This window comes from Acomys minous, assembly GCF_964271855.1.
Source record: "Acomys minous genome assembly, chromosome: 8".
NCBI classification, from domain to species: Eukaryota; Metazoa; Chordata; class Mammalia; order Rodentia; family Muridae; genus Acomys; species Acomys minous.
This window is the reverse complement of record NC_140489.1, coordinates 112,875,951-112,890,937: the sequence shown is the minus strand read 5'-3', so window position 1 is coordinate 112,890,937 and position 14,987 is coordinate 112,875,951. Positions and strand designations below refer to the sequence as shown.

General features: G+C 41.8%; 1 protein-coding gene across 5 annotated transcripts in view; it reads left to right on the top strand.

Annotated features, from left to right (window-relative positions):
* MAP4K3 (mitogen-activated protein kinase kinase kinase kinase 3) overlaps positions 1–14,987 on the top strand; it is a 145,374-nt gene that overhangs the window by 39,484 nt on the left and 90,903 nt on the right. For all 5 annotated transcript variants that reach the window (XM_084793096.1, XM_084793097.1, XM_084793098.1 and 2 more), the window contains exon 2: positions 14,360–14,417. In XM_084793096.1, the coding sequence (XP_084649222.1) occupies positions 14,360–14,417 (58 nt within the window). The remainder of the gene's footprint in view (positions 1–14,359; positions 14,418–14,987) is intronic.

Below are 14,987 nucleotides of genomic sequence, written 5' to 3'. Positions count from 1 at the left end.
TATACAGGCTTACCAGGTGCATTGGTACAAGGAAATGAGGAAATCAACCAATTACTAATAGGGAATGTGCTTAAAGCCTCAAATTTTCATGAGAAACATCATGCTAACAGTAAGGGTTTGAAGAAAAGGTTCCCTATCACTTGGCAACAAGCCAGAGAAATAATGAATAGGTGTCCTGTGTGTTCATTGTATAATCAAAACCCTTTACCTGCTGAGTTTAACCCTAGAAGTACAGAAAGGAATGAAATATGGCAGATGGATGTGTTTCATTTTGCAGAATTTGGAAAACTAAAATATGTACATCATACTATTGATACCTATTCGGGATTTAGATTTAAGTTCTGAAAGGCTGATTGTGTAATTACTCATTTACTGGAAATAATGGCAATTATGGGAAAATACCTGCAGAAATGAAAACTGATAATGCTCCTGCATATGTGTCCCTTAAGATGAAGAAATTCTTTACATGTTATAATATTAAACATATTATTGTTATACCACACAATCCAACAGGGCAGGCAGTTGTTGAAAGAGCAAATCATACTTTAAAAGAGAGCTTATTAACCAAAAGGGAAGGGTAAAGAACCCCCGGGGCAGATTAAATAATGCTTTGTTGACTTTAAATTTTCTGAACGTTGGTAATGAAGGGACAACAGCAGCTGAGAGACAGTGGGTTATAGAAAAAAACGGAGGAATTAGGACAACCAATTTACTATAAAGATTTATCGAGCATGGACTGGAAACCTGCAAAAGTGTTGAGGTGGGGCCGAGGCTATGCCTGTATTTCTACAGGGAGTGAAAAAAATATGGTTGCCGACAAAATTTACAAAGATTAGATCTGACCACGAAAGACCTCTTAGTACATAATACATGGATGCTTCTTTTTAGCAAGGGAATGATAAGGGATACCTGGTCCTTATAACATGACCTTCTTTCTTACAGCTTGGATGTTACAGCTCAAAGAGATGTTATAACATTGATGGCTTCCACCTGTCAGAAACAGGGCACTCATTTATTTTTAAATAATTTGTACTTATACTAATATTTGTGAAAGTTTGCTTATTTTCAGAGCAAAAAACAGGTAATTATGAAGACAAAGCAAGTAGCCCGGGCAATTCAACATCAAAGACTGCTTCAGCTACTGTTTCCTCAAGACGTTGCATGTATATCAACTTTAAAAAGGGCTAGTCTCAAGGACTGATCCAAAAAAGACTGGACAAAACAGATACAGCTAGCTTTTGCAGCGCTTGGCCAATATCTTATTTGTCTAAGGGTACCCAAAAGATGTTTTTTCACCTAAACAGCAAAAAGTAATTTTGAGAGAATGATGCTTCCATTCCCAATAGATGAGGTGGTGGGTTATCAATGTTCATTTTTGCCAAGGGGGTTAGTTATAAGTTAATAAAAGTTCTACTTAGGAATTTCTTCTAGCCGCCTTTCTCTCTTACTTTTCTATCATATCTAACATTAGGGAAAAGGGAGGGAAGAAGGGAAGATATAAGGGAGGATATAAAGGAGGATATAGATTTATAGAATAAAAAGTAGACTATTGAATCTACTAGCCTCAAATAATTTATATTGACATTCAAATATTTCACATTGGTATTATAGATTGATAGAAAGTTAAGATTTTTTTCATTTTGCCTTATGTATTATATATGATGTGTTAATGGAAACTTAAATTGTATATTGTATGTTGGTAGAAATGTAAGTTTATTTTGTTTGACATTTAATGTATTGTACATGTACAACTTATTTGAAAAGGTGAAAAATAGCTGTTATAATTTGTTCAGGATGGTTGGAGATAGAAATTGGTAGTTGGTTACTTATAAATCTTACTAGATACTAAATTACTTAATTATAGAATAAACTTTATTTAGTTTTTTATATATGTTTTCAAAGGTATAGATTGATGGACAAGATAGATAGATAGATAGATAGATAGATAGATAGATACTTCAGAGATCCACAGAAAATGTCATTTAATAATAAAGGGCTTTTATGACAGAGAGACACATCCATTCCTGGCAGCACCTCCAGTCTAATTATGTGGGCATCAAGAAACAATAGTGGCAGATAGCCACTGGTCTGAGGAACTTGGCTTATCTCTACTGCTGATGACAGAATGACCGTCCACTATGATCGAGTCTGATACTGAGAAATTGGCTGCCCAGCCTTGCAGAGATTAGGTGCGACAGTCCTTCAGGATTCCTGCTTCAGAGCAGTTCTGTGAGATGCTTTGGGCCTGCTGGCTGAAGACTGGATGCCGGGATGATGGAGAGGAACATGTGACTGTCCAGTCAGCTCTCTGTCCTGTCAATACTTTTGGAAGTTGCCTGCCTGCACTTCCTTCATATTAGATAATTTTTCCTTCTGAGGTTTCTGATGGGCTTGAAGACTAGACAGCTACAGTATTAATATAAGTTTAGTTTAAAAACAAACAAACAAACAAAAAACCCTTTAAACATTAGGATAAGAATCAGTAACATAGGATAGATAGTGGAATAATTTCTTAAAAATTGTTAACTACAAATGGACTGACTGGTCCTTGTAAATGTGACTTAATGGATAATTCTTATTCTTTGTATATAGCTTATTTTATTTAATAGAAAGGGGGAGATGAAGGAGAGATAAACATGTTTTTTGTTTAGATCACAAGTGGGGGACGAGAAAAGACTTGTGAAAGAGCAGGTGATGTTTATCCCCTTAGAAGTCAAACCACCTTGTGGGGGAGATTGGTTGTTAACCAGCTGAAAAACATCCTTGAACGAATTTTGAGAGGAGATATAAATGTGAGCCAAAAACAGGAGGCGGGGCCTTTGGAGACTTGGAATAGTTTTGGCTGTTCATTGCTCCACTTTGAGACACTCCTAGAGAGAACCACTTGAGGGAAGGCTTTGGGGCTCCTGGCTCAAGCTGAGGCTCCAGGTTCCAGTAGAAGAAATCGTGCTGATTACGTCAGGAGAATCATTCCTTGTAACTGATATCTTTACAGTTTCATTAATGTATTCTTAAATCTTCTTTTACTATTGTTTATGTTAGTCGGGTTATAAGTGAGGTACTCTCGGTTAATAAGTTCATAATAAAATATATTTGTTAAGAAAATTAAGTCTACAGGGTTTCTCTGTGTAGCCTTGACTATTCTGGACTCGCTTTGTAGACCAGGCTGGCCTCAAACTCAGAGAGATCTACCTGACTCTGCCTCCCTGAGTGCTGGGATTAAAGGTGTGCACCACCACACCCCAGCTACTGTGTTTTTTAATGAGAATGTCTTTGGTATTTGAACATGTCCCCAGTTGATGGTGCTGATTAGGGGGTTTTAGAAGGTGCAGCCTTGCTGCAGGAAGAAAGTATGCAGCTTTCAGAGCTTATCCGTTGCCCCACTGGCAGATCCTGCTCTCTGCTTGTATGGAAGATGCTAGCTCTGAGCCTCCTGCCTCTGCTGCCATCCCTTTCCAGCCATGATGGAAACTCTTTCTTTCTTAAGTTGTGTTGTCTGGGGTGTTTTATCATAAGGTCAGGAAAGTAATATACACAGTCAAGACATCTCAGTATCCCAGGCTGGCCTCAGACTCATAGCCATCTGCCTGACTTCGTCTTCTAAGTGCTGGGATTGCAGGCACCATGTGACCTTGCAAAACTTAAACAACTTCTCATTATGGAAATGTTTATATTTTACTCATAGAATACAGACCATTACAACAAAGACATTAAATATCAACTCACTGAAGGTTTAAGGTACAATTTCTTATGTTTGTGTGGTCATGATGAATAATTGCTGAAACTAAGTGATCACTTAATATCTATCTGCTCTGTTCAGAGCTCTTTGACTAATTTGGCCCATAGCAGCCCTGTGATTCAGCTAACCCCATTTATTATGTCTAGCTATAGATAAGAGGACTAGATGTGTATGTCAGGGACCCTGCCCAGTGTCATACATCTAATAAGTGTGTTATCTTGTAATATTTGATGGAGTCAGGCTTCAAACTGACAGTGCATAAGAACCGGCACCACGCTACTTACCTTTGATGCTACATGGCACATTCTATCTGCTTATTGATGCTTCTCGATGTTATAAAGTTTTCCAAAGAGGTTCTCCTCATTCCTAGAATTAGGGACAACCAAAAGCAAAGCAAAGGAATCTCCTGCTTCTTAATTTATGTACAGTTGCGTCTTGTTATCGCAGGGGCTCATTTCAGGCCTCCCTGTGGGGACCAGGTACCAGGTCTGCATATGGTCCAGAGCCTTAATAAAGTACCCTAATGTTTGCATGAACTAGGTGTATCCTCCTGTGTACTTTAGGGGGAATCTCCACCTAACACGTGTAAAGGAGAATGCTGTGTAGATAGTGGTTATGCCGCGTGGCTTAGGGAACAGTGGCAGGAAGAAGAGGCCGCCCCTTTCCAGTACAGTAGTTCTCCAAGCACTCCAATCACAGGCTCTGCTGAATTCATGGGTGTGGAGCCTGCCGATGCGGAGGGCTGATTTACACTCATTGTTTGTGAGAGGTTTACTTTTAAAATTAAATAGGAGGGGATGTTAAGAGACAAATTATGATTTCATCTGCATTTATATGTTGAACTTTCTGGGAGAATGATGAGAAAATTTCATGAATCCAGTCTCTTGTGTCCCACCCCACCCCACAAAAAAAGTCTCTCTCCTGGTCTGGTGTGAGAAGCGTTGGAGTGATGCTGCTCCGAGCTGCGTGGTAGGCGGCACTTGTCCCATCTTCCCTCCGTCGGCCTTTCAAGGCCTGTGCAGGGTTTACCATGAGGAGCCACGGGGGTTGGAGCAAACTGGCACCTGGAGAGAGGATTTGTTGGCACTGTGGGTCTCTAGCTACCACATTTCTCTCTTGTGTCTCTGGCCTCAAGATCTTACTCTCCATCCTGTGCACAGAGTTGATGCTCTTTACAGTCGGTTCTTCCTGTCCCGTTCCTGTCCATGTGGCCGAGTTCTTCCATAGCGTCACTGAAAATGTGCTGTCTGGGTACTCGGCAGCTCTGGCACGGTTGTTGATAGATGGTGACGCACCACCTTTCTGTCCCTCGACTGAGGACTGCTCTAGACTCTTGGGTTAACAGTGCAGCACAACCCAGACCCACAGGGATTTCCCAGGAAATATCAGCTAGCACAGCTATTGTTAACTTTGCTCTGAAGATTTTTTTGCTCCATCTCCTTCAGGTGACCTTTGAGCTTTCTCTAGACATGTGTCCTTCAAAGTGTACCATACTGTCACCCCTGACCCCATCTTCATGTTGTCCTGAGATTACAATTTGAAGAGAAAGCCTGCAGAACCAGAACACATGAGATGCCACTGGAAGATGTTGAAAACAGGAGGACTTTGAGTGTGGGCTACCCTGCTAGGCAGTCATCCTCCTGTAAAAGGCAACATTGGGAGGAGTTGTTGAAACCCTTGCAAAGCATGACAGCACGTCTCTGTTGTTTCTGGGAGATTATCAGATTAATGGTCATTTGTTTTGACTTTAAAATTCGTCATGGAAACACCTATGTAGTCCATTGTTTGTAATAAAAGACACGTACATATCCAGGCTTCCCAGGTCAGCATATATTCAATAGTGTTTCAAAACTTAGATCTAAGAAAAGAGATCCAAGATAGAAATTGAAAACTTAAAAATTAAGTCTGCTGTTATATAAGCTTTTATAAAAAATAGAATTTTCAGTTACTGATAAAAATGAGGCTCAAAAATGTATAGGTACTAAATTTTCCAGGACACGTTTTACCCCTTATTTGCTGAGTTGTGGTTCAAGACCCCTAGTGGGTATTAGAAACTTTAGTAGTGTCAAACCACCGTGTGTGATCGCTGTGTGTGTGTATACTGAACCATCATCCACCAGTATAGCCATATATTACTTTTTCCTAGATATACATACCCATAATAAAGTTTAATTTGACACACACTAATAACAGTATGATTAAGTAGAGTAATTGTAACAGTGCACTGTAATGAAGATACCTAATACATCATTTGTTATGTCTGGAGTGGTCTTTTAAATACTTTCTGACTATAGTTGGCCAATGGTAACTGAAGCTGCACCAAGTCAATGTGTGTGTGTGTGGATGCTGTTGTCCTTTCTGTTTGACTGCAGTTGCCTTATGTAGAAGGCTGGTAAGGAGACCAAGATTTTATTGGGTAGAGCATTGTGTGTGTTTTAGTAATAATGTAGTTAATCTAGACCAACAGTTGTCTGTGTACATAAGTATTAAGTTTAATTTAGCTATTTTCCCCAGTTTTCAATTTTATATTATTGCACATCGGTGAAGTCCTCTGATGTAGTGAAAAGGCCTTTTCTAACATACTCACCAGTCTCTCTGGCTGGAACAGTGAGCAGCAGGTGGAGTTGGCCTCAGGAAGTGACCTGATTACTCAGCGAGAGAGGGCAGCAAACCCAAACTTAAAATCAATAAACAGAAGAGCCTGGGCCTGTTTAAAGAAGTGGTTCTTAAAGATATGCGATTCGTTTTTAAATTGTGTGTATGTGTGTGGGTATAGGAGGCCAGAGGTGTCGGATCCCCTGGAGCTACTGTACAGGTAGTTTGAGGTACTAGTCATGGCTGTTGATGCGTCTCTTCAGCCCACAGAGAAGTGTTTGATGTTTGAGTACTTGCCTGTGTGTGTGTATGTAGATGTATCCCATGTGTTCCTGGTGCTCAGGGAGCCAGAAGGGGGCGCTGGATCCCCTGAAACTGAAGTTACAGACAGTTGTGAGCTGCCGTGTGGGTACTGGGAACTGATGTTGAGTCCTGGAAGAGCAGCAGGTACTGTCAATCACTGAGCCTTCTCCCCCAGCCTTCCTCATCGCTCTTCTGGAACCTTCATTGTGCTGTTGTGCATAATCTGTAGGAGAACCCGTGTGTGTTATTTGCAGGGTTTGTGGACCACAGAAAATCCCTGTATAGTTCTAGGATAGCGCTACCCCAGACGTCAGGGATTAGTGGGCAAAGGCCGCCCATTGCTCAAGGGAAGAAGTTCAAAGTGTGGACTGAGTTTCTGCAGACAGCCCTCCTCACATGTTCGTGTGTGACTGGTTTGTAGGCTGTGGCTTGGATTACTCTGTTCATTTAGGTTCTGAGCCATTGTACCTTTTCATTTCTACTGCTTCAAGGAGAAAGAGATTATGTAACAGAAAAGCACCCCCTGTCCCTGCTAGGTCTCCAGGTTCTGGCTTGGGAATGGCTGATGACGTACGTATGTAAACTCTGTCTCCTGAGTCTTGAACATTTGTTTCTCCAGATCCCTGCACTTTAGACCCCATTCAGTGTCCGCCTGATGGTCTGTGGATTGACTCAGTCAGCTGGGTGATGTTAAAATCATAGGTCCCGGAACTCAGCTCAGACTATACCATTCAGGATCTGTGCATGTGGAATGGAGGTTACCAATCTTACTCAGATGAAAGCAATAAGTAATTCTTATTGAGTTCATTTCTATATTCAGTTGTTTACCTTCTGAATTCTTTGGTAGGCATACACTATTTTCCACCGTAGGCACTAGTACTGGCCCATTTTCTACTACTGTAATGAAATTGACCTGAAACAGGTCAATTTTATAAACAAAAAAAGTTTACCCTCACATTTGGTTTTTGTTTGTTTGTTTGTTTGTTTGTTTGTTTTGGTTTTTCGAGACAGGGTCTCTCTGTGTAGCCTTGGCTGTCCTCACATTTGGAGGCTAAAATATAAGACTAGGAGTCTAGGTGGCTGTGTTGGTTTCTGGCAAGGGCCTAACAGTGGCATGGAAACATTCTCAGACCAGAATGAGAGCGAGAGGACCTTGAGGCTCCATAATTTTTTCTGCAGGCACACTCCACTGAACTAAAGACCTTCCCCTGGGCCCCACCTCTTAAAGGTTCCACACTGCTCCCATTGCTCCCACCATGGGCATTAAGCTCGCAACACATCAATGTGGGGTGTACAGTCAAACATATCCAAACTATAGCACACTGTTGGCATTTTGGCCAGGGCTGTCATTGTGTGGCATCTTCCACCTTCTGAGTGCCATCATCATCTCCAGTTATTGAGACAGCCTGAAATGTTCCTGTATGCTACATGGGGTGATGTCCCCCTCGATGAAGTATCACTCATGCATCCTTTTTCTTTCCAGTAGTGGAACTTGTCTGTGTCCTGATGGTCATGGTGGCATCTATGGATGTGTGTGTTGTTGTTGTTTTAGATTTATGTATTTATTATGTATACAGTGCTCTGCCTGCATCTGCGCCTGCACGTCAGAAGAGGGCACCAGATGGTTGTGAGCCACCATGTGGTTGCTGGGAATTGAACTCAGGAACTTTGGAAGAGCAGCCAGTGCTCTTAACCACTGAGCCATCTCTCCAGCCCTCTGTGTATGTTTTAAAGCTATACCCTACTTGCCACAATCCACATTATTGTCAGATCAAAAAAAAATTTAACCCCCCATCTTAAATGTTTATTGCATATATACATACAATTGAAAAGTTTAGCTGTTCACTTTATTAGCTTACAGTTGAGTATAAGTACAGGTAAGATACAGATATGGTTATATTAGACAGTGAAGATGCAGCATTAGTGCTGTTTTACAAGGTGTGTCCGCGACTGTACGCTCACCATACAACTATTTATTCATTCTGCCATTGTATCGAGAAAGCAGCTTGACAGCAGATGAGCATGGTTGTGTGCTAATAAAACTTTATTCATAAAAACAGGCATGTCTGCTTATCGCTAGAGAATCTGATTGTCCTGAATCATTTCTTCATGCTAATTTGAAGTTTTCAAGTAGAATGACCTTAAATCTTGTCATCAAAACTAAACAAAATTTGTGAAAGTATGAAAGCATACTGTTAATAGTAACAGTGGACAGTAGGCATACAGGAAGACTGTCCTGAACAAGCCAGGGATATTTGCCACCCTGACGTTCTCCTGTGAACTGGCTTCCTTTGTGGTGGGCACATGCTGGGTGCAGCTAACTGTGGAAAAGCAAACAAGAGTATTCTGAGTAGAGATTATCCATTTCCTTCTGAAAGGGTGTGTAGGGGTCACACCCTGTGGTTCTCCTCCCCAGTGCTCAAAGTAGTCCAAATTTTGCTTTGTTTTCCTCCTTGGCCTTTAAAGCTCAAACACTTGTCTTTGCCTCCCCCACCTCCCTTAGTCTCTTCTCTGTGTTATACGCTTCCTGCTTTTCAAACCTCAGCAAGAATGGTGTCATCTTCAGGAAGCCATCAGACCTAGAAGCTGAGTTACAGCGTCTAAAGCTCAGCTGGAACAGGTGTTTGTGGCCACGCCCACATGCCTGGTGTGCATCAGAAGGAGCATGGTGGTGCTTTGTACAGGTTCCTGTGTCCCACTTGAAATGTCTTGATTCAGAGTTAATGCCAATTTTTGTTTGTTTTGTTTTGTATTTAAACACACGGTTTTTATATATCCTACCAGCTGGGTTACTATTTGGAATCTGCTTAGGATAAAATTGTTGTAAACGTTGTTTCAGAAGGAATCTGAGAAATGGTACCTTCCATCTTCTTGTTTCGGATAGGGTAGAGGAGTCAGGAAGAGGATGCAGTGGCCATCGCTCATTCAGATCCATCCTATGGCTTATTGGATTCTTAGCTGTCATTTCATACCCTGTTTTCATATTCACATTGAACATTTTCTACTACAGAACAAGTGTTGAAAGCTCTAGGTGCTCATACCCAGCCAAAAATGGCTGTCCTTGACCCTTCCTGTGGCGCCTGGGATGCTCCTAGGCCCATGGTGATGCTGCCTCCTTAAAGTATTCTTGTATTCAGGGGACCCTTCTCACACACGAGCCTAAGTCAGGAGCGATGCTAGCTCAGGAAAACTGCTTCCCAAACTAGTCTACACCGAAAGCCTCCCATGCACTTGAACATGTTCTTAAGCAGGTCTGAAACCAAGAATTGTCAAGATCTGTAAACCGAGATTAATTCTAAATCTGCAGGATTCTTATCAGGCCCTTTGCAGTTTGAGAAAGGTTACCTAAGGTCTGTGAGAGTATGGGGGGGCTGGGGAGTGCCTAAGTGAAAATGTTAAGGGGACAGGGTCAGGACACCATCAGCCTCGCTCTAAAGGTTGGTGCCTAGCTGTAGGAGGCCTGGGATCTAGGCCCAGGGGTGGGCGCCAGGCTAGAAGTGTGGCTAGGACAAGGGAACCCCAGCTGTTTGGGTTGGCTCGAGCATAAAGTAAACATCTGGGAGGGAGCAGAAAGATAGGTGGGGGCCAGATAATACAGGGGCTATTGAAGTAAAAATACTGCATTTCACAGCTTCATGTTCACATGCACAAGAGTGAAGCAACCCCTCACAGAAATTACTGAAAGGGGGCTGTTGACTTTGATATAAGGGTGGAAACTGAAGACTGCTGGCAAGGAGATCTGACACTCTAATTTTATTAACTATCAAGAAATACAGAGGTGACAAAACATAAGACAAATTGCGACTTCATCAAAAGAAAAACATTAAGGCATCAAGGAAATAAAGACAAGCCCTACAGTGTAGCTTTTTTAAAATTTTTGTTTATTAATTATGTATACAGTGTTCTTTCTGTCTGCATGTATACCTGAAGGCCAGAAGAGGGCACCAGGTCTCATTACAGATGGTTGTGCGCCACCATGTGGTTGCTGGGAATTGAACTCATGACCTTTGGAAGAGCCACCTCTCCAGCCCCTACGGTGTAGCTTTGCTTGCCTAGTTTTCCAGTGAGACTGGGAGGGAAATGAAAAGTGCTTACAGTGTGAGAACATGTGCATAGTGTGTGCTTAAGGTGTAAGCATCTGATGGTATTTTAAATGGACAAGCTCCCGGTGGTGGTGCACACCTGTAACCCAGCTCTCAAGAGGCAGGTGGGCATCCCCACTGTAGAACTAAAGTAAAAAACACAGTGACAGATTTTCAAGGGTGTGGGGAAAATGGGGGCTCCATGTGTTGGTTGTAATAATACACGACACTATAGCTGCTTTGGAAAACAATTGGGCAACTCTTCAGAGTGTTGGACCTGGATTATTATATAGCCCACCATTTCACAGTACATTTAAGGTATATATCTGAAAGAATTGGAAATAGGTTTGCCAAAAATTTATATGGTGGTATATATAGTAGAAAGTAGTAATTATAACAGACAAGTACAGAAAAAAAAACCTTATGTGTTTTAGGTAGTTTTCTTGTCACTCTGACCAAACACTTGACAAGAAGAAACTTAGGGAGAGAGGAAAGATTTATTTTTGTCTCGTGGTTGGATAGGAAGGTAGCGCCATGGTGCTGGTGTTGGCAGCCTGGACCTGAGCTTCCCTTGCCTCACCTCAAAACAGCAGGGAATGCTCATCCGGCCCCTCCTCTCCCCTCTTGTGCCCAGTCTGGGCGGCAGCTCATGGGATGATGTCACTACAGGCAGAGTGGGTCTTCTTCCTTATTTAGTGTTCGAAGTATGTCTCCAGGGCCTTCTAGGCCCCGTCAAGCTGGCACTGAAGATCAACTACCACTTTGCGTATCATCAGCTGATGAGTGCACAAACAGAGTAGCTATCTGTGCAGTGGAGTAGTATTTTGCAGCAATACCTACATGAATCTGAAAACTTACTGAGGGAAAGAAACCAGTTACAGGGACCACATGTTCAGTTCCATTTAGGGAAGTGTTGGGAATCCTCCAATCCACAGGGCAGGGACAGCTCGTAGGTCTAAGGTTTGAGGGGTTTGTTTTTGCCTTTGTTTTTTGATGGTGGTGGTAGTGATATGAAAATGTTCTAAAGTTCAGTACTGACGGTGCTCTCCCAGCTATGCACCACAGTGAGTCAGGGCTGAAAGATGAACTTTATGGTATGTGGATTCTATCTGAAAGCTGTCAAAAATAAGGTCTAGATGCTCAGAACAGTTCACTTCAGTTTCTACCTTTAAGAGGTGTGAAAAATCTGTTTTTAGTACTGACTTTTAAAACAAAAATTCATACATGCTCCTATCTTACAAAGCTAACCTTGCTCATTTGAAAAATAAATTACTCGCACTGAATCAAAAATAGTAAACCCAGACTAAATATCAGAGATAATACTGACTTGGTTCGGGAATAAGTGATTTTTTCCCCTGAAGGTGGGGTCTTGCTACCTGGCCCAGATTGGCACTACACTGCCCTGGTGCTTCAGCCTCCCAGTCGCTGGGCTCTCACATCGGCAACCACATTGGCTATGTACTAAATGAGCATAGTGCTTTAAACTTCCTCAGGTATAACATGGCTTCTGATGAGGAAAGGCTCAGAAATTTAAGTTTCCTAATGGACCCCCACTCCTGCTTTCTGTCTACTCTACACAACCATAATTTAGTTATTCACTCCAAAGAAACCTGTGTTTGGAACTGTTACTTTGCAGCAAGTTTTTGACAAACCTTCTGAAATAGAATAAGTCAATGAGTAGTGACAGACCTTCTAAAAGGGTAATGGCTTAGGTCACTCGCTCACTAGGAGTTTACTGTCACGATTTCTCAGCTGAATATAGCTAGTGAGTAGAATTCTGAATAAACCAGCTTTTAGCCCAAGTGCTTCATTTGCAGCAGCCATCTTGAACAGCCATGTGTGACTTTGTCAGTAAGGAGTGCGCCCTCCTGTGGTCGCTGGGAGCAAGTTTTCAGCTCTGGCCAATCAGCCTCGCTTTGACTTGTGGTGGGAGCTGGAGAGAGCCTTCTGTGGCCCAGGTACACCCTGCCCTTGTTTGCAGTCGCTCCTGCAGCAATGTTCTAGGATCCCGAGTTTGTCGTTTATGTAATATCTCATCTGGGCAAAGGAACGGAATTTATTCAGGGCTGTTGAAATGTTTGTCTCACCTAAAAAGAGAGTGATTTTTGGTTTGAAGTGTCCAGATCTGCTTTCTAGTGCCTCCAAATGACCATCATGAGTATTTGTTAGTTATGAAGATTATATATTGAATAATTTTTAAAAGATTCTTATGTGTATGTTTGCCTGCACGTATGTCTGTGTTGTGTGTGCCTGGTGCCTGTGGAGGCCGGAAGAGGCCGTTGAGTCCTGGGAGAGAACAGAGCGTGGTGAGCCACCATTGGGTGCTAAAAACTGATCCGTCTCCAGGAAAGAGCCTCCAGTGCTCTTAGCCACTGAGCCATCTCTTTAGCCCCCAAAGAAAGCGTTTTTAAGTGAATTTTCCTGCTAGTTTTAATTTTTAAATTTGTGTAGGGAATGTATTAGTTATTTTTCTTCCCATAATAATGGAACTGCATGCATTTTCCCTTTAAACTGATATAAAAATTAATTAAATATAAATAGCTAAAATATCATCTTAAATTCTGATCCAGTTATATAGCACCCTAAATTGGTAAAGATTTACTGCCATTTTTTAAACCCAAATTCAAGATATTTTCTACTTAGTTAGATAGTTATAAATATCTAAATCTAATATCTGATTGATTTTGAGGCAGGACGTGGGTTGTGTTGTGGTTGTAGCTCAGGAAGCTCTACAGTTTTTAGCAATCCTCGTGACTCCTCCTGAGTGCTAGAATTGGGAGGCATGCCCATCCTTCCCAGCTTAGGAATTAGTTGGCTTCCCTCCCTCCCTCCTTCCCTCCCTGTCTCAGACACAAGGCGTCCTGTAGCCCACCCACTGAGGATGACCCTGAGCTCCTGCCTCCATCCACAGGTTATGGTGCTGATTATAGGTGTGCAGCGCCACGCCTGCTCTAACCACGTTAGGGGTGGAGCCTAGGGCTTCTGGTGTGCCATGCAAGTGCCCTACCAGCTGAGCCACATCCCTAGCCCTGGGAACCGATTTTTTAAAATTAATTTTCTTTTTCATAAGTGGCTTGTTTTGAATACATTGATTTCACTAACATGTGGATTTGAAGGGACATAGGGGCCTGCTTTCATAATTAGATCTTAATTAATAATTTTGATGCTAACTCTCTCCATAGTTTTCTCAGCCTTTGCATGAAAAGATATCTCTGTAGTGTAATGCTTGAAGGAATCACACTATGCAGTCTGGAATAGACCCGGCTCTGAATCCCAGTGTTCCTTCCCACTTAGCTGGTTGTATGACCAACCGCCGTTTGCTCCTTTTTTTTTTTTTTTTCCATTTGCAAATCAAATAATAGTGATTTTTACCTTATGAGTGTTCTGAGAGTTAAGTGAGTGAGCATCAAGCTGCTTAGAACAGTGCCCAGTTACTGCAGGGTTAAGTTCATGCTTGGATTAGTGATAGTATGAAGGACATAATGCTCTTTGTTTGGAAATCAGATTGTAAATTAAATTAAATTATAAAGTAAATTAGATACTTTTAAACTATTTCTGTATTATTGGAAATAAACAATAAACTAAAATGTCTTTTTATACAGCTTTTTTTTTTTCATGATCTTTTTTCTTCTTCTTTTAGGCCCGGAATGTTAACACTGGAGAATTAGCAGCAATTAAAGTGATAAAATTGGAACCAGGTGAGTTATTTGAAATTTGATGTTTCTTATTGCTAGAAAATCATTGGATATTATAATTTTATTTTTTATAGTTTGGATTTTTCAAATGGTCTTTGTAGCTCATGTTGGCCTTGAACCATTGGTGCTCCTAGCTCAGCGTCCTGAATCCTGAAATTGTAGGCATACCTGGCTAAAGCTTCATAACTTTAGTAATGTTTGATTACCGTTCTCCTGGACTAACTGTGACAAGTTTGTCCTGGCTTATTTATTTCCAGGTAACATTGCTCCCTTATGAGGGGCACGTGTGGTCCAGTGGGAAAAACTGACCTGGCGTTTGGGAAGCTGGGGTCTGGCTCCCTGTGTCCTGTCCTTTTCCTCTGCAGCCTGAGTTTCTCAACAGACCTCACCGGCTCTTAACCCCCATGTGTCATTACTATACAAATAGTTTTTTCCTATTTGAGCAGCTTAGAACCTCTCTGTGCGGTTCGTCTGCTTCGACTATTTCTCCTTCGTGTTCCCTCAAGCCTACATCTGTCTGTGCTGACTGCTCTTCACAGCCCTCTCAGAACCTCCCTGCTCTCCCTCCTGCAG